Here is a 20,163-nt window from a genome sequence, read left to right as displayed (position 1 = left end):
AGGAACTGTAGTGAAAATAACATAATAGTAAAAAGATAGGGTTCGTAACAATATTAATTTACAAATTATTAATTAAGTGTTTGCCCATTGTAAAATCTTTCCTCACTCTGATCTATGTTCTGAAATTTATCATAGGTGGTAGCATCTTCAGTCCTGGAAAGTGATGTCTATGGAATATTTGTGTAATAAGAAATATATGCACAGAGGGAGATGCTACTTGCTTGGCACTTGGAAATAGCTGTTATTTCCCACAATGCCACGAGGTTCACAGACAGGAAAGGGTCAGGACCATGCTCCTGACCTCACCCTGTGTGAGGGGTTTCACCACAATGTCAGACATACAGATGTCGCTGATGCGCTATTTGAGAAAAGGAAAATATTCATCATGGGAAAGGGCGTATCAGCTATTGATTGGAATGAAGTTCACTCCTGTGTTAAAGTTCCTCTTAAAGCGCTGAAGCTGGATTAGATAGGAACTGCTAGCTACAGAAGTGAGCGTTTTTTGCCCCTTAGAAGAGACTGTGAAAGGCACAAAATTCATGACTGCAAAAAGAACTGTTCAACAAATTTTGCTCCAGATGTCACAAATAAAGTGACATAAATAAGAGAATAGTGCATGATACGAGAGAAGGGGTAACACAAAGAATTAGCACAATACAACACACATACCAACATATTTCACAGGCTGGTATGTATATGATGGAGAGCAATCTGTAGCGACCAATTAAATGTTGCCTTTCATTAGTTTAGGGTAGTTTGAACAATTACAACATGTAGATGATCAACATCAACTGCCATCAACTGTGCATTTAGTGGAGAGCAGAAAGAGTTGAAAAGGAAATAGTATAGAATAGAAAATAGCACATTTCTGTTCTGTCTCCCTGCAATGGATTGTATGGACTCACGGTGGATTGTCACATTTTCTCTGCCTGAAGCGTGCTCCAGTTCCACACGTACGGCTGCACATACTCCAGGAGCTCCAGGCACTCCAGTCTCCGTCCACATGCTGGGGAATTGGGGTCTTGCTTACACACTCTCCAGCCCGACACCACTGCAATACAAACTCTGAGAGCTGACATGACTGTCCCCATTGTTACATGCAAACGAGGTACAAGAGTGTGCTGTGTCTCACCCACATGCCATCTATGGTACATGCAATATAGAACACATTCTATGTTCCTAATTATTTATACATTTTACAGTGTATGTAAGCAGTAAACTAATAGTAGCAGGAGGGGACAAATAAAGCAGATATTGACAGGAAAGGAGCAACAGCACATTATTTGTTACATATTCAGTAAAGTCATCTGCTCACCTTGTCTGCTCCACATTCTGTTCCATCCAGTGGTGGGTCCAGTTTGGTTTTACAAGAGGCATCTCCTTCCACCAGACACCACAAACCAGCACACATCAGATGCTTAGGTGAAAAGACAGATAACAAAATAATCTTCTTATTATTTTATGACTATTATACTCAGTACTATTACTGGCATAGAGAAAACATCCCCATAGCTTTCTACTTAAAGAGACACAGAAGGGAAAAAAAAGTATGATATAATTAATTGGTTGTGTAGAACGGATAATTACTAGAAGATTAGTAGCAAAGAAAATATCCTCATATTTTTATTTTCATTTATATAGTTTTTTTGTTTTTTGGTGACGTCATCCCGCCTGTTGCCATGGCGACAGGGGAAGCCCTAATGGAAATCCCGTTCAGAACGGGATTTCCGGACGGGCTTGATCGCCGGAGACGATCGAAGAGGGTGGGGGGATGCCGCTGCACAGCGGCTGTCATGTAGCTAGCGCTAGGCTAGCTACAGGGTTAACAAAAAAAATTTAAAAAATAGTGCTGCGCTGCCCCCTGGCGGTTTTAATTGACCGCCAGGAGGGTTAATGTTTTATTTCTTAGCTGTACTACACATACAAATCATATCATATTTTTTTTCGCTTCACGTCTCTTTAAAGAGGGACTGTAGTGAAAATGACATAATGAATAAAACTGCTTTTTTCTACAATATTTATTTACATTCTGCAATTTATCACAGGTGGTGACATCTTTAGTTCTGCCAGGTGATCTGTACGGAATGTTCATACTGAGAGTTCTATGCAGAGTGGGAGATATTGCTCACTTGGCAGTTGGAAAAAGTCATTATTTTTCCACAGTGCAATGAGGTTCTCAGAAAGCAAACTGTCAGGACCATGGTCATGACATCACACTGTGGGAGGGGATTCACCACAATATCAGCCACACAGCCCCCCCCCCCCCCCCCTCTGATTCTGATTAGAGAGGTTATCCAGTCCCTGGGATACTTATGGAGCTTTCGTTTGAAAACTTGTTTTCCCAGGAAAAGGAAATGAGGTACAACAGTAAAAGCACTCAAGTAAATGTTTTATTTTGTAGCTGTCTCTATTGGAGAGATTTCCCCCCTTCCTGAATGGGAAAAAGTGCCTGAAATTCTCACAGATTGGGACATATGACAGTAATCCAAAAGAGGTTCCGACCACTTTCAAAAATATTTTTATCAGGAGTAAGACTTTGTCAGGGACGCTCTCCCAGGGCATGGAGGCTATATTCACCAGAGCACCCTGCAAGAAATGGTGGGTCCCCACCTCTAGTGGATGTTGGCCTTCTTTGCTACCTGGAGCCACCAGGTGGTAACCTCTAGGAATGTCTTACTGATAAAGAAAAGAATAGGAGGAGCGAACCCTGCAGTGTCGGAGAGGTAGAACAGGAGAGGTGAGATTGACAGGCAAGACTAGCACAACTGATGGGCAGGACTGCGAGACTGAGAGGCCGGACTGGTGAGGGTTGCTGGAAGAATAACTGCCAACATATCAGATTGGAGGCACGTCATAGCTATAATGACCAAACAGCACATTGTACTGGCTTGGCCAGCGTTTAGATTACCGCATCAGCGCTGCTGCTCCACCCCCAGGTAGATGCACACAGGAGACCCAAAATGCTCTACGTACCTGGCGAGAAGGTGAGCAGATATTTACGCTGTACTGGGAAATTTCCGGACACTTGTGTCAGAGGAGGGTAAGTGTGGCAGGGTGAATAATGGTATATGGACAATTGCTTTATCCTGAAACAACGTTTACTGGGGTTTGCAAAAGAAACATATTCCATCTCCATTTCTAGTCATTCTCAACTCGTTAATACAACTTAAGTCATACATTATTAAGAGAGAAATTCTTATAATATGCAAGGATACTCTCTCCTAAATTCTGGGTTTTGAACAAAATGACTGTTAGTGCCAAACATAGTATGTGAAGTTGTGTTGGGGAGGGGGACATGCATTGCCCTACAGCATTGTGCTCCAATGTCACCTTGTTTTGTTACGCCATGTGAAATATCCTTGCACTTGGAGGAACAGATTTTACTGTTCTTGTATAATGTGTTGTATTGTATGATCTAATACAAACTTAATAAAAAACAGTGATTTAAAAAAAAAAAAACATAATAGTGTGTTGCCAATTTGGGATGAATACAACTCAGAAACAGCTCAAACCCAGCATTATGCAATGTTTTGTAGCAGCTGGATTAAAAATCAAATTTAAAGTGTTGGCATACTTACGCTTAAAGGACAACTGTAGTGAGAAGACTATGGAGGCTGCCATATTTATTTCCTTTTAAACAATACCAGTTGCCTAGTAGCCCTGCTGATGTATTTAGATGCAGTAGTATCCGAATAACACCATGAATAAGCAAGCACCTAATCTTAATGTCAGAAACACCTGATCTTCTGCATGCTTGTTCAGGGTCTATGGCTAAAACCATTAGAGGCAAAGAACCAGCAGGATAGATAGGCAACAGGTATTGCCTAAAAGGAAATACATATGGCGGGCTTCAAATCCCTCTTGTTACAGTTCTCTTTTAAGCTACATACACATGATATATTGAATTTGGACAAGGCTGTCGACAACCACCGATTCTGCCGAGAATCTAGCATGTGTACAGTGGCCCTCGATCTCCCTTCACGTGTCGGCGAGCGATCCGCCTGGTTGCCCGACTCAGCGAGTGTTGGAAAGGACATTGTTCTCCCCACTCACCCGGCCCACTTTGTGACACTTTTCATGTGCCGCTCCATTGCCTTACACTCTATAGCAACAAAATGTGTCGCTAGTCATGCATCTGTACAGCCTTGGCTCTGCCCCATCGGCTGAGGGATCAAGTCCTGATCCCTGTCACGCGGTACGTCTTGTACATGTGTACGGGGCTTTAAAGTGTGCTTAAAGTAAAGCTCTGATCAACAATGCAGCAAACTTCCGTTACTGAATTTAGTTCTGTTTTAAAGGACATCTGAACTGAGAGAGGTATGGAAGCTGCCATATTTATTTCCTTTTAAGCAATGCAGATTGCCCAGCTGGCTTGCTGAGCTGCCGCTAATACACTTATGCTTCATACACACTTGAGATAAAAGTCTTTGGAAAAGGCAAGATCACAGACCAATCTTACCACCCTTCATGTAGTATGAGAGACATACTCTACACAGTCTATTCTATGGAGCTGCACTCCCCATCAGATAAAATCTTTGCAAGATGCTGCACACAAAGACCGCTGTACACATGCAACAGATCAGTATCTGCAAAAGATCTGTTCCTGCAAAATATCCATTCCTGCAAAATGCATTCATAGTCTATGAGATCTGCAGATCATCATACACACTTGGTTTAACAGACTTCATCTGCATATCTGGCAATCATCTGCAGATCTGAAAATCCATCCTGGTGGATCTGATCTGCAGATAATCTGCAGATGATTGTCTGTTAAACCAAGTGTGTATGATGATCTGCAGATCTCATAGACTATGAATGCATTTTGCAGGAATGGATATTTTGCAGGAACAGATCTTTTGCAGATAATGATCTTTTGAGTGTGTACGGGCATCTTTGTGTGCAGCATCTTGCAAAGATTTTATCTGATGGGGAGTGCAGCTCCATAGAATAGACTGTGTAGGTATGGCTCTCATACTACATGAAGGGTGGTAAGATTGGTCTGTAATCTTGCCTTTTCCAAAGACTCAAGTGTGTATGAAGCATTAGCCACAGCCCCTTAACAAGCATGCAGATCATGTGCTCTGACTGAAGTATGACTGGATTAGCTGCATGCTTGTTTCAAGTGTGTGATTCAAACACTACTGCAGCCAAAGAGATCAGCAGGACTGTCAGGCAACTGGTATTGTTTAAAAGGAAACAAATATGGCAGCCTCCATATCCCTCTCTCTTCAGTTGTACTTTTTAATCCACAGGCATGAAACTTCTACTCAGGGGCGTAGCAATAGGGGGTGCAGAGGTAGCGACCGCATCGGGGCCCTTGAGCCAGAGGGGCCCCGAAGGGCTCTCCCTCATCTACATTATTACCTCTCTATTGGTCCTGTGCTCATAATAATCATTTCTATAGATGCTGTGAATAGTAGTAATCACTAACAAATTGTTTCCCAGCCTCTTCTTGCACCTCTGACACTGTAGTTGCCATTGGCAGGTTTTGGCATGCCGTATCAATTGTTATGTATAGAGTGCTTGGGGGGCCCCATGTAAAACTTGCATCGGGGCCCACAGCTCCTTAGCTACGCCACTGCTTCTACTGTTAACATTGCAAAAAGGACTCATAACTAGTCTGTGCTCCATATCATATTCATCACTTACTGAAGTGCTGATAACATCTGCAAAGTAATGATAAAGAGTACAAAGGATCAATTTACAGACGGGCAGAAGTGGGAGCACTTACAAAGTAGTGGAAATAACAGATAATAATATTATTATTAATAATAATAATAATAATAATAATAAGAAAACACTAGTTAGTTTTCTATCAGTATAAGCACAGAGAGGCCTCTTATACTGTACTAATTGGGGATGACAGGTCAGTATTTTAAACTATAAAAAAAGTATATTGCATGCTGATCTGGGCCTCATTTTAAGCACACTTAAGTATAAATACAAAAGTAATGCTTAGGAGCTTATTAACGGATCAGGTGCAGGTGAATGTAACAAACTGTTGTCTAAGAAGGTCGTGGGCTATCATTCTGGATGACAGGTTTGAGATTGGCTGCAGTACAGACATGAGTCGGGTCTTGTTTGCAGCTGAGCAACCTATTATGCTCTGTGGAGTGATAAGGAGGGCAGACAAGTGGTGGATTAATGAGAAGTACCAGTGGCAGGAAAAACAATTGGATACAATAGTGCTTGTTCATATTTGACTAGTCTCTAACATATGGATAAACTACACTGGCCTCAATTCTGTTAGGGTTTTCAAACAAATTACCTCATGTACAGTAGTTTACCTCATGAGGTAATGACATTTAGCAATTCTGGTAGGTTTCAGTCATGTTTTACATCATGCAGTACATTATGAGGTAATTTGTGAGGTAATTTGCATTCATTTTACCAGAAATAGCTATTCTCATGGAAATTAGGGGGCATGGTTGCATAGAATTTACCGATCAGTTTAAGACCTGCCTGTACCTGGAGGTAAAGTCAATTTGTATGCATCTTGCAGTTTTTAGTGGAGTTCCTATTGCTGTTATAGTGTCGTTCCTATTCAGGCTGTGTAATTGAAAATAATAGTAGATTTTAGTATTATTTAATATTTAGTATTTTTTATATGGGTTGCCTATAAATTTACCTTCATAGGTTGCTACATAATCAATTACACCTTCCCCCCTAGAAAAAAAATCTTCCAAAGACCGCTGAAATACCTCATGTTTTACCTCACTTTATGTTTTACCTCTCGTTCAGAAATGCAGAAAAATCTTTTAGAATTGCTAAAAAAAAAAAAAAAAAAAAAAAAAAAAAAGGAAAATACCGCACATAGCTACTAGAATTGAGGCCATTGTGTGGCATCTGTACTGACACTAGATTTTTACAAGAGCCGATCATGAATGGCTGCCACTAACAACGCTCCAAAAATTGAAATCTAGCCCCTCTAACTTAACAGACTACAACAAGGAGTTTGCCCAAGATGCACAAAATCTGATGAAGGAAGTACATAAGGAAAGACAAATCATTTGCTTCACTGCTCAGATCCAACTGCATATGCCCAGAATCCAGAGCAAGAATTCACGAGAACAAATTTCGCTCCCATCAAAGTATTGAGTGTTTCTTTTATTGCTCAGTCTTCCAAGCAAATACCAGTGATGAGCATAACTTCGCTGGACAATTTACCTTTAAAAACTGCTGAGATCTTTAATTACAAAATACCAGAATTCCATGGCACATGGGCCTGTGAATGTGACGTAGGAGGGTAAATGCAAAACACATTGCAGGAAGCAATTACAGGGAAAGCAAGTAATTGTATCTATGTTTCCTGCGGCCGCGCAGCATTTCAGATCCCCAACACTTGTGTACAGAGCAGAAATTTCTAATTAACATCAACACATCTGGCATGTACAGAGTCAGTTCTGGTAAACACTGGTTAAACTTCTGATCCTGCCTATAGGCATTACTTGACAAACGGAGTTTTAGGGGAACACTGAGCCGCCATTTCAATCACAGTTTTTAACAGACCATTTAAAGTGGACCACTTTAGGCCTTACTGCAGGGTTTGTTATTTCAATCAGTTTCTTTTTAAATGAGGTTTGAAATCTATGGTAGCCTAAAACAACAGTGCTGCAAGACGCTGTGCTATCTTAACTGCTCCCGGACCACAGTAATTGAAATCTATGCCCGGTTTGTGGCTGCTTATTCCTGCCAGGGCATAGATTTCAATTACCACACCGTGTGGACCTGACGCTGTTGCTGCAGGCCCTTCGCTTTGCTGTCATTGGCTCTTGAAGCTGTTATCACTTTGAGACAATCACATTGACTTACATTGATGACAGACTCAGGAGCCAATGAAATAAGCTCCTGACCGGTTCACAGAGCGAGAGGCATGCGGCGAAGGGTGAGCATCGAGAGCGGTGAGTTCGTGTATCGATTCGTCAGTAAGCCCCATTTTCAAGTACCAGCAGTCTCTGGTCCTTAAGGGGCCAGAGACTGCTTGTATGCAATAGGTTTAAAAAAAACCCCATATAATTGTATTCATAGGTGTCAAGTAATATGATTAAAGACTCATATACATAGAACAACAAAATCGCTGGTAATGAATGATTAACGAAGGATCGTTCTGATATCGGCGTGTGGGTACAGTCGCCGCAGGACGATTGCTAAAGATCTCCCATGCCGAATCTTTAGCAACACCTGATGGCATTGTTCTCACCGCTCCCTTGCCAGCCGGAAACCGCTCTGTAGCATGTGCTCAAATTCGGCATTTGATTAATCCCTTGAGCGACAGAGCTCGGTATTTAACCCCGTGGGCGACAGAGCTCAGTATTCAATCTCTTGGGCAATAGAGTTCGGCAAGAAATCTTCAGGTGAGTATGAATCAGGATGATACCATTTATTGGCTAACTTAGAGATGAGTAAACAGTGAGCTTTCGGCTTATAAAAAGCCTTCGTCAGACTGGTTCCTGACCAAAACTGAAAAACACAGCTTATATACACTGACATACAGAGGAGAAACATTCTTTAGCAAACATAAATGTAATTAGATGCCTTAACTGTTACTCAGGAAGCTTTCCCAGGCATCCTGGCTAAATTGATAAGATCAACAGTTCCCTCAACATAACATAAAGTAGACTCTGGTGATGGGGAGACATCGTAAATTCCAAGTTCAAATTGTAACTGGGCTGGTTACATGCACCATTAATTCTAAGCTAAAGAGAATTGTGGCATTTGAAACCAGAACATGAAAGCAAATGAAATGAATAGTGACAGTGACTATTCATTTCACTGCTTACTCATCTTTAAGTTAGCCAATAAATGGTATCATCCTGATTCAAAATCAAATCTCCTTGCTTTTACTGATGGCTAACACGGTACAACACTCTACTGCTTCTTCAGGTGAGTATGAAGCCTAAGGGCCTGTACACACTGAAAAACGCAAGCAAAATCGCAAGCGCATGCGTTTTTAAAATCGCAAGTGCATGTAGTTTTAAAAACGCATCGTATGCGTTTTTGATGCGTTTGCGTTTTTCTTGTAATTGCTGATTGGCTAAAGAATCCTTTGTTTTTTTTCTAGTTTACATTTCAACAGGAATCAGGAAATTTCGCAAACGCATGCGTTTTTAATGCGTTTTTCAAGCGCTGCGCTTAAAAAAGCGCAGCAGGCACTGCGATTGCGGTTTTCTAAAAACGCATCACACCAGTGTGTACAAGTCATCACGATTTTCATTCTTTTTCAAAAGACCTTGCGATTTTAAAAACGCATGCGTTTTTAAAAACGCAGCGCAAGCGCAGCAGTGTGTACAGGCCCTAAAGGTGGCCATTAATAATACGATTCTCTGAACGATTGTTAATTTCCGATCATTTGTATGATCGATTGGAAATTATAATTCGGGACCAATAATGGAGGAAAGAAAATCTCCCAACCAATCTTACTGATGGGATCGATCCAAAATCGGATTGATTTCATTATTTCAATTGGATTGGTTAAGAGATTAGTTCCCACTAGTACCCATGCCAAACTGTTTACTGGAGCAGAAAGCAGCAGACTAATTGACATGCTTTCCTAAGGGTCTGTTCACACACATCTGTTACGATGGGTATCAGAAAGCGGATGTACTGCCATTCATCCCACAGAATTCATCTGCTCCCCAGTACAGCAGGCACTGCAATGTATCCCCGAGCTGCAAAGAGCATATGTACTATGTGGATATGTACCCACTCTGGCAAGTGAGAACTGAGCCTAAGTAACTTGAGACAAGAACCAAGAACCAGAACTGCATTAGCTATGCCTATATCATCAATAACTGCTTCCCAATGTGATTTATTTTAATCCCTTTGATTGACAGTCTGTCAGCGATCCATGCAAAGACTGTACTGTCCCATGGAGAAAAGAGGGGAGATGATGGCCATAAAGATGCCCTGATGTGATACCATAGCAACTGGCTACATCATTCTACCAGAGCCAAGTGGTGTAGATGAAGCAACAGAGAATGGTGTATGGCTGTACAGACAGTAAACTGTCACCAAAACGGAATAACATGTTTATTTCAGGTGACATTAACCTACAGTTTGAAGCTTTATATTGAGAAGGAAGATGGCTGCATCCGTGGCAGAAGTGAGATCACTGACCTGGCTATGGTATCTGGCAGTTTTGTTTGAATCACAACATAACTGAATAGTTAAGTAGAAGTAATAGTTAAATAGTTAAGTTTTTTGGTACATAAATATACATTTCTACTACCTTTTTTATCTGTTTGCCTAGACAGAAGGTGGCCATAGACCTATAACTTTAGTATGGAGGTTGTAGGCCGGTAAGCACCTGTGGCTAACGTACAGTCAGCAAACTAGCTTAGAGACTCTGCAGTGCCATGGCTGCTGTAATAAGGCCTATTGCCCCTGTTTCAGCAAACATATTCTGTCCAGTGGTGTACAGTGAATGGAGCTCTTCCATGGGCATGTGACATATGGATTATACTTGGTTGGAAAGAAGTCACCCCGGGGCATAGAGATTTGAGCCAAGAAAAGTGAACTGTGGGCTGTATGAAAGACTGTTCATTTAGCTTAGCAGATGAATTAAACAATATTGACCCCGTTGTCAGCCATACTATGTCTATGGGAACCTTCAAACTTTAACGTGGACCATTCATTTTTACATATACTGTCGTATGTCCCAAGGCACATGCCATGCACAGTGTAAGTGGGCCCCTAGACACTAATCACTTGCAAAATTGAGTAAAAATATAATAGTGTATGCCCACCTTTTAGTGGTGCCCAATAACAGTACAAGTCCACGGAGGGGTCACCGAGGTAATCGATCGGAAACATTGGTCATGCCTATTAACGGCCAAATCCCCTCTAACCAATCCAATCAGAATGATGGGATCGATCAGTAAAATTGATCAATTCCATTAATCTGATCAAATTGGGTAACGGGAATTCATCCATTAACTGGAACGACTGATCTTTCTGATCGATAACAGTGGCGACCGCTTCACTGCACAATTGTACTGTTAATGGTCACCTTTAGTTCTATGTCTGCGTTACCTGTACAATTCTACTTATGTCTCTACTACACTGAATACACAAACAGTTAGGCCTTGTTCACATTGCGTTCCAATCGCGTTAGGCATTTTTTGAAGCAATTCTTTTTTTGTGATTCCCGGTGTTTGGGTGGGCGGTGCAATTTTGTTAAAATCGCTTTTCCAGAACGGTTTTGTAATTCACTCTCTGACGCAAGTCAGGAAGTAAACTCTTTGACCCGGAAAATAATAAATACAATGTATTTATTCTTAAAAACTCAAACGCAATCGCTGCACAAAGTGTTTTTTGAGCATTTTGCATTTTTCCTATACCTTCCATTGAGGCGGAATCGCCTCAAAAAATGTACAGGCAGCGCTTTGCTGAACTCTGTAAATGAACTCTCTCGTAGGGAATCATTGCACAGGCGTTTTTAGGGCGATTTTGAAAATCGCATGTGCTTGAAAAAAGGACAAAAACGTCCTTAGTGTGAACGAGCCCGAATACATAGATTTTAGAGAGGGTTTGCTCACCCCAGAATGTTTTGAAATTTAGAAGGAATAGTAATCACCTGAAGCAAACCAACACAATGAGACTATATGACAGCTAGTCATACACGTAGTTAAAATGTACTTGTTTATAAGAAAAAGAAATAAGCAAATGACGGTGACATCATCATAGCAGCAGTCACAATGGGCCTCCAGGCATTCTCTTACCTCCATATTTTTGCAGAAGGTGGCATTACTTCCAAAGAGGATCTGGCACTGCTCGCTGGCACTATAATGCATCCCAGGCAATTTATGGGGAAGCCTGACAGCATGATGACTGCGAGGGTCTGTCACCAGCAGACATGAGCTCACCTTGGACCTGCACAAAATTCAAACAGTCTGAGGCTCAGTGTAACACAATAAGACCGAGTTTTTCTGCATTAGGAAATGTATTCCACAAGTTCTACATTCAACAGTGAAAGATACCTTGACTTTTCATTAGAATGAGCAACTATTCTGTAATTAGGAAAGGATTAACCCCTCCGCACCTCAGGGAACGTTAGTGAACATTCTCCCAGAAAGGTTTGCTTGCTTGAGAAATACTTGAAAAACATTAAGACTCATTCTCCACTACAAATTGACTTTTTTGTGTGTGTATGTTAATACAGCTTTTGTGCGATCTTCCGTTTGGATGGTGCAATTGTGTTTGTAATTTAACACGATTAGTTGGGGAGAAAAAGTAAGGAAGTCGCAGGAAAATCACATAGCACTGCATTTGGAGTGCAATCTTCTTGTCCTCCCATTGACATTAACACAAACCGAAGAAAAATGCAGCAGGCACGACGTTTGTGGTAAAATGGGATTGCACTAATGGCAACGTGTTCCTGAGATTTACATGATGTTGCTTGTGTCGGAGCATAAACAAACGATTGTTTATGTTGTGTAAGTACCAGGCTGGATCTGCTGGCAGTCGCCATGATATCTGCTGACAGCCAACTAGAGCAGCTCCCTATGACAGAGGGTTGTGACAGGCTGCTGATTACTTGGCAGACTGAATGTCACAATCTCAGGTAACTGAGGAGAAGACAATGGTGACCCTTCTATTGCATCCTGGTTTGAACACCATAGTAAATGTTCTAGCTACACTTAGTTTACAGCTTCCTGCTGGTCTTCCTAGACCTTGGACTATAGACCTCTGTGTCAGGCTGTAGCCAACAGATTAACTGGATTGGCAGGATTCTACAAAGCAGAACTGAGTTGGGAGTATGCCCAATGGCACACTGATGATTTCAAAAGCATGGACCCAATAGGGGCCTTCTTTCCATTAAGCATAGCTATTAAATCAACATTTACTTCCTCCCACACCATCATGTGGCACTGGGTGGAGTTTTTCTGCACACAGAGTAAAATGAAAGCATTAAATGAACTATCAGTTTTAGAGCTATTTTCTCTTGTAGAATTCTAAGCTCTTGCTCAGCTAAGCAAACTGCCCTGCTCATGTGTGTGAATCTACTAGTATGCTTTCGGGTTTTGGTAGGAAAATAGATTTCACAGAGGAAACGAACACAAACTCCATGCAGAGAGTGTTGAGTCTTAGGAATCTAAGCTAGTACTCTTAATACTGTAACATAAGAAGTTTTGAAACAGGATGATACCACTTATTGGCTAACTCAGAAGAAAAGGAGTAAGCTTTTGGCTATGAAGCCTGCCTCAGACTTGATTACAGGAATCAAGTCTGAGGAAGGCTTCATAGCTGAAAGCTTATTCATTTTCCTTTATTCCTTTTCTTCTAAGTTAGCAAATAAATGATATCATCCTGTTTCAAAACTTCTTTCTTTTACTGATGGCTAACACCGTACAATACTCCACTGCTACTACTATAACAAGAGTGCTGATCACCATGCCACTGCAGGCACTATTTAAAGTAATTTAACACACTGGTCCAACAATTTGATATACTGAGTGAGAAGGTTATAGTCTTACATGAAAAGCAGCATGCATTCAAAATGGAATTGCTTTACCTAACTGTAGCAGATTTATATTAATGTAACAATAGCAACACTAGGTATGAATGAACACAGAAGCAAAACTATCCCAGTGTATGTTCAAGGAGGGAACTTCCACTGTGATAGAGGAAGTGTCAGGGGGCTGGAGAGCAGAGTGGAGAACTGCAGCAAGAGTGATCAAACAGGTAACTTGACCAACTCTGCTACAGTTCCCTCCTTGAAAACAAGCGGGTACAGTTGAAGTTCGAAATCAGAGCTCAGTTAAAGCAGGGTTTCTGACACAAAGGTCTACATTGCTCCAGTGCGATGGCTGATCCTGTTGATCTCTTGGTGACAGAAACATTTTCCAGGCATGACATAGATTTATGTGAAGATGCCCCTCTGTCACACCAGACACAATGGGAGCTGCATCCACTGACTATATGATACAAAGTACTCACATCAAAATGTTGTTAATACAGTCAAAGACTACATGGTGTTAACGAAGACAAGAAGATATTGGAGAAAAGAAACGGAGAATACAGAGATAGTTGTTCTGATCAAGCTGAAACTGGCCACTCACTTTAGGAAGTTCTCCAGCTCATCACGACTGCAGGTTGACCAGAAGAGATCACTGGGACTCCGCCCTTTTATCCATTCGCCAGACATTATGTGTGAACGCCCTGCACAGGAAGGATGATCATCATCGTGGCTCATTCCCATGCTGTGGAATACATTGACATAAATAATAAGCTTCTGAACATTAGTTATACAGACTTATTTAACAATGTAAATAGTAATTTTCAAAATTATGTAAGCCAAATACAGTTTTCTCTGGCCAATGAAAGAAATGCAGTCTAGGTGACCACTTTAGTTTCTTTATATAATACATGTAAAACATACCAGTATATGTGTTTATCTAAATCAAGCAAAAAGGACAAAAACCAGTAAATGATACTCAAACTCTCTTTAAACAATGTTCAATAATTTTAGCATTGGGTCAATAAAGAGGCTCAACAAAATTGTTTCATATGATTATAAACAATAATCACTGTGTTTATAACAACACAGCTCTGCTTCAGATTATTACATAGCATCATAGACTCCAGATTATTATACCTTAATACCATACAGGGCTGGTTTCAATAGTATTGCGAGATATGCAGTAGTAATATTGGTACACAGTTTTAATAGTACAAAATGGACTGGGCGAGCGCAATAGGGATTATTACCACTCACAGAGGATAACTGAAACCAACCAATATGATCATAGCACCAATAATCTGGATGTTATACACCAACATATACGGCAATGCTGCTGCCATTGATAAACTTGAACATATAGCTCATGCTCTAAATAGGAGAAGTTTAATCTTGAATAAACAAATAATTATGTAACCTAATCCCACAGTATCAACACACAAGGATTGCAGGCTAAATCCTTTCCACAATCCAGTAGGTGAAAATAGTGGATGGAAGCTGGACTAGGCCAGCACTCAGACTATCAACAGTTCAGGCAAATGTTAATGACAATCCTTATTCCAGAAACCCAAGTTAATATCCCTATTGCCCCAACCTGATAGTCTGTGTTGCCAGAGAGATTGCTTTAGGCTGCTTTCACAGTGAGACGTTAAAGTCCCATGTTAGAGCAGCCTGTGACGCAGAGTGACGAACAGTATTGAAAAATCAATGGGCTGTTCACAGTGCCCACGTTGCGTTACATTGTAACGCTGCACATTCTGGGAAAGTGCAGCATGCAGTACATTATATGCGGCTTTAGCCGCGTTAGACTGTGTGCACATGCTCAGTAATGTTTTTTTTTTTTAATATATGCTGCCGGAGAGGAGGCGGGGAGAGTCCGCTAATGTAGCCAGGCACATAGCTACTTAATATTTACTGCACTTGCAGTGTTGTCTTCCTGGAGCGGCCGCTGATTGGCTGGCGGGACCACGTGATGCGGAGTGGAAGCCACGGAGACCACGTGATCGGAACGATCATGTGGTCTCCGCAGTCTGTACTGCGCAGTGCGCACAAAGAGCTGCATAATGCAGCTCACTCTGGCGTCCTCCCCCAACACCACCAGGCGTTGCGTTAGGGGCACGTTATGCAACCATAACCTCGCCTAAAATGCAACGTCTTGGTGGGAAAGCAGCCTTAAAGTCATTGGGAACTCTGCTTAAAAAAAAGCCACATACTTACCTAAGGAGAGAGAAGGCTCTGGGTCCTAATGAGCCTTCCTACTCCCCTCCGGTGCCTGTTCCAGTACAGGATCCCCGTAGCAGCATTTGACCAATTCTGTCAAATGCTGCTGTCTTCGCTGCTGAAGGGAGGCTTCTGAAGTCTTCCAGAGCCCGAGTGCTCCCGAAGACGGGCCGCTCCAGACTGTGCATGCGCGAGCGTCCTCTCTGGCGCATGCGTAGTACAAAGTCACCTATTTTCATGAAGACTCAGCGCACTAAGACTTCCAAAGTCCCCCGCGGCAGGGAACTCAAACAGGGAAACCACCGAGAGCACCGGGAGAGGAGAGGGAAGGCTCATTAGGGCCCAGAGCCTTCCCTCTCCTTAGGCAAGTATCTGGCTTTTTACATACACGCACGCGCACGCACACGCACACGCACACACACACACACACACACACACACACACACACACACACCTGATGAAATAGATTTGTTATGTAGGGGCTGGGTTGGAAGACGTCATTAATTAATTCACCCAATTGGTAGAGAGAGCATACTATTGTATGATGCAAAAATTGTGTGTCGGAGTGAAAAAGACATGTGTGGAGAGGCAGTGATCAATTAATTGTATTGATTGTTGACGAATGTGAATTTAGCAGAGCAAAGTGAATAATATATATATATATATATATATATATATATATATATATATATATATATATATATATATATATATATATACAAAACAAATCTATTTCATCAGTCGTGATTTTTCTTTATCACTTGATCTGTCCACTCAAATATATCATCACCTCATCACGCACCTTTCACCTTTTATCCATTCAAAGATCCACACCAATTGATCTATTGTATTGGTTGGATCATCGCTTTTGTCATCACACCTAGTCGTAAATATCTACAGCATTCACTCCACAATATTACCTATTCACATAGCCACCTAATCTCCATCTAACCAACACATTGTCACTGGGATTCCGTGGGATTTCCATCAGTCTGCGCATGCATGTCGCACCGTGCTCTGGTCGATTAAATTCCTGCGTCGCCCATGGACTCCAATTACTTCCACCACCGCAGAAGTCATGGTGACATGCTGCAGACTTTGTGCCAGCTCGGGAAATTCGGAAACGTTCCGACGTGGTAACTGAGCAAGACCCTGGTACCTAGTACTATCACCCTCCCCATTTGGCTTCCCTGGTGATCTAGGGATTACCCTCCAATATAGCTTCTCTGGTGGCCCTAAGTGGGCCAAACATAATGCAAAGTAGGGAAACTCCTGAGGGTCAAATCTGATGGCTCTGAGGGCCAGATTTGGCCCACAGGCCGGAGTTTGACATATATGCTCTATAAGGAAAAGGAAAAGATGGGAAACTGCTTACCGGTAATTCTTCAGGCAACAATCTTATACCTACAGGTGCTGTATACCTGCTGCCCACAATCTATAGCACAGGTATCGAACTCCAGGCCTGTAGGGCCAGATCCATGCCAGTGTTTAGTATGGACTGAGAAAGAGAGGAATGTGTTCTACTTGATGGACCACACCTTTCGATTTAGACCCATCAATTAATTTGAGCTGTGTCAAAAATGTGTGAGGACCTCGGCCCTCAAAGGACCAGTTTGACATCCCTGGTCTATAGGGCCTACCTATATAATCCATATCCAAACAGGCAGACAGGCAGATCCTCACGTTGGAGACACAGAAAAATTGTGCTGATCTGACAAGGGTTAGGTTCTGATACACACACAGACTGTGGGTGACCATTATCCACTATTATTGGTATACTTAGCAGGGGAAGGCAGCCCCTGTCATGCAGAAAAGTCATTTAGCACAGCTGGAATGCTATATAATCAGATATCATGTACTGTAATAGGCATTTTATGGTTACTAGTGAAGCAGGAACCATTCAGCCAATGGCCAGCCAAGCTTTCTTCTATTTCAGGAATGCAATCAATAAAACACTGTCATAAAAAGGTGACACCGACTTTGCTGGTTTTATGACACACAATGTGGATTGCTAAGACAGGCAACAAGCATATTTTCCTGGCTGTAACTCGTATAATATCCCAGCCTTGCTCTGTGATATTGTAAAATATGGATTTTTTTGGCTAGCTTCTTGTCACCGGACATCTGGAAATATGAAGCTATTTCACAGTGCGAGGAAGCCGACACATAACGCTTGTATGAAAACCGTCTTACAGATTTTGCTTCTGACACTGCAGACGTTTGCTTCCCCCAGCTCCATACGATATTCCGGTCTCTCCATTTCCGGGGTATCAGGTTCACCCCGTCACTCTGAAGGGTAAAATAACAGCATTCTGGGTAATTTTATTGAACTGTGAATTAGTCATGGTACCAGATGGTGTCAGTGCAAACTCATGGCAGCTGTAGCTCCTTCATAAGCAATTACAGATCGCAATCATAGGTGCAAATTTCTGCAGATTGCAAATGTAATTTTAGAACGGCAACTTTTTTTTATTGGATTCCAATGACAGCAATCCACAGGGAAAAGCCATCGCCTGCGCTGCTTGCCTCCTCTCTAACCTCCAGCAGCATCTTTTGCAGGCAGCATGTGACACTACTCATCCAAGCAATTAAGTGGTGAAAGGGATTTTTATGTGGGTATAATTTTAATTTCACTGAGCTGTAATTTCTGCTATTTTTAGCCATGAGGTTGAACAGCATGCGCTCAAGAAGTATTCCGGAGTTCTCTGAATCTATTATCTTTGGCAACTTTGCACTTAGAGGAAATTTTGTCGTAATAGAAGTCTCTTACCCTCTGCGCAGCCTCTGGGGTTTTTGGAGAACATACAATCAGACATGGAGGTCAAACTACTTATTTCAGACACTGCTAATTTATTGGATTATTTCTCTTTTGCCAACGGAAGATGTGGAGTCTGACTTGGTAATAGTGATGTAATTTAAATCCAGATGTATGGGTGTATAGTAATATATACTGGAAATAAAACAGGAGACTACAGTGTATATATTCAAAGAGGCCTCTACCACCCCATATAGTAAAGACAACCATTTTCTATCAATGGTAAAAGGGAAGTGAACGAAAACCTTTTTTGGATACAGATATGAGTGGGCGGCGTGTTATAACCTTTGACAGGATTTTCTTTGGCTTGGTCTCAGTTGGGGACATTTCCCCTCATTTCCTGTCCCTATGGCGGTTGGCACTGGCACTAAATGAATAAGTAATTGTAACATTTTACAGCTGACACCTGAATTTATGCTGGGGTTGAGTCTCAAATCTTGGGTGGCAGTTGTAAAACATGCATTTCAATTTTGTCCTTCATAGGTATGTCCAGTAGGTTTGAGTTGCATTTCTGGGATAGAAAGTGATAAGAAATGTCTTAAACAGGAAAAAAGATGACTATAAAAATCTTTTCCCATCCTCCTTGATCAAAGAGTTGCTTAAAGTCTTCAATCTAAAAGCTGAGTTTAGATATTAATCTCCTCCAAGATTATCAAATTATAAGCGAGATCCAAAAAGCAATTGATGATTTCTATGAACATAACCGCACTCCGGGTATATCCGAGAGGGTTCTATGGGATACACTCAAATGTGTTTTAGGGGGATTTTTATCAAATACAAGACAAGAGAAACTAAAGAAAAATTAGATAGACTACTAACAGAGCTGTATAAGCAAGAAGCTCTACTTAAAAGAGATCCAGGGAGCACCTCATGGGTTGATTGGAATAAGATCAGAAATTAAGTTAATAGTTTTTTGGATGACCAATGTTCAAAACAATACAGTAGAATTAAAAAGAAATATCAAATAGGTAGATCGGGAAAGATCTTAGCGGGGCTCCTTAGGAAAGAAAATAGTTCAAAATTTATCGAAAATATAATAGATGAGAAAAGGAATCTCCAAGTCGCTGCCCAGGATATTGGTGCAAGCTTCAGGAAATATTATGAAAGCCTGTACAATCTAGAGGGGTGCTTGGAAGCTATAGGGGATAACAATTTTCTAGAACAGATAGTAATGCCCTCTATCGATGATGAGTCAAGAGAGATGTTGGAAGCCCCCATTCACCAGGAAGAACTGGTGGTCGCAATAGAGAAGAGTGCAATTGGTAAATGTCCAGGCCCCGACGGCTTCCCAATCGAATTTTATAAAGTATTCTCTAGTACATTGTCCTTACATATGTGTACTGTGGTAAATGATGAGGGGGTGGGTGGCACCTTTTCGGATAGGACAAACAAAGCTACTGTATCTTTAATCCCCAAAGAAGGCAAAAAACTTCAGTTCTGTGCTGATTATCGCCCCATATCAATAATTAATTGCGATGTTAACATTTATTCCAAGGTACTGGCTATCAGCTTGGTAGGATTGCCAACTTGATTCTGGAGGAACAACAGACCGGTTTTAGAGGGCACAGGCATATAAGAGATAATGGGCCTGATGCTATTCCAGGTGATAAGTAGCTTGCAGATGCGAGCTACTTATCACCTTGCCATCGCACGAGGATTACCGGAAAAT

At 41.5% G+C, this 20,163-nt stretch overlaps 1 protein-coding gene across 1 annotated transcript in view; it reads right to left on the bottom strand.

Moving 5' to 3' along the window:
* The window catches only part of ADAMTS17 (ADAM metallopeptidase with thrombospondin type 1 motif 17), a 349,550-nt gene that overhangs the window by 154,489 nt on the left and 174,898 nt on the right, over positions 1–20,163 (bottom strand). Inside the window, exons 9-12 of the mRNA XM_068273566.1 lie at positions 14,061–14,201; positions 11,721–11,871; positions 1,316–1,417; positions 906–1,051 (exon numbers count right to left, since the gene is read on the bottom strand). Of these exons, the coding sequence (XP_068129667.1) occupies positions 906–1,051; positions 1,316–1,417; positions 11,721–11,871; positions 14,061–14,201 (540 nt within the window). The remainder of the gene's footprint in view (positions 1–905; positions 1,052–1,315; positions 1,418–11,720; positions 11,872–14,060; positions 14,202–20,163) is intronic.

Source organism: Hyperolius riggenbachi, chromosome 3, assembly GCF_040937935.1.
Source record: "Hyperolius riggenbachi isolate aHypRig1 chromosome 3, aHypRig1.pri, whole genome shotgun sequence".
In the NCBI taxonomy this organism is placed as follows: Eukaryota; Metazoa; Chordata; class Amphibia; order Anura; family Hyperoliidae; genus Hyperolius; species Hyperolius riggenbachi.
Note: the sequence above shows the minus strand (reverse complement) of the source record. Positions and strands in the feature narration are given on the sequence as shown.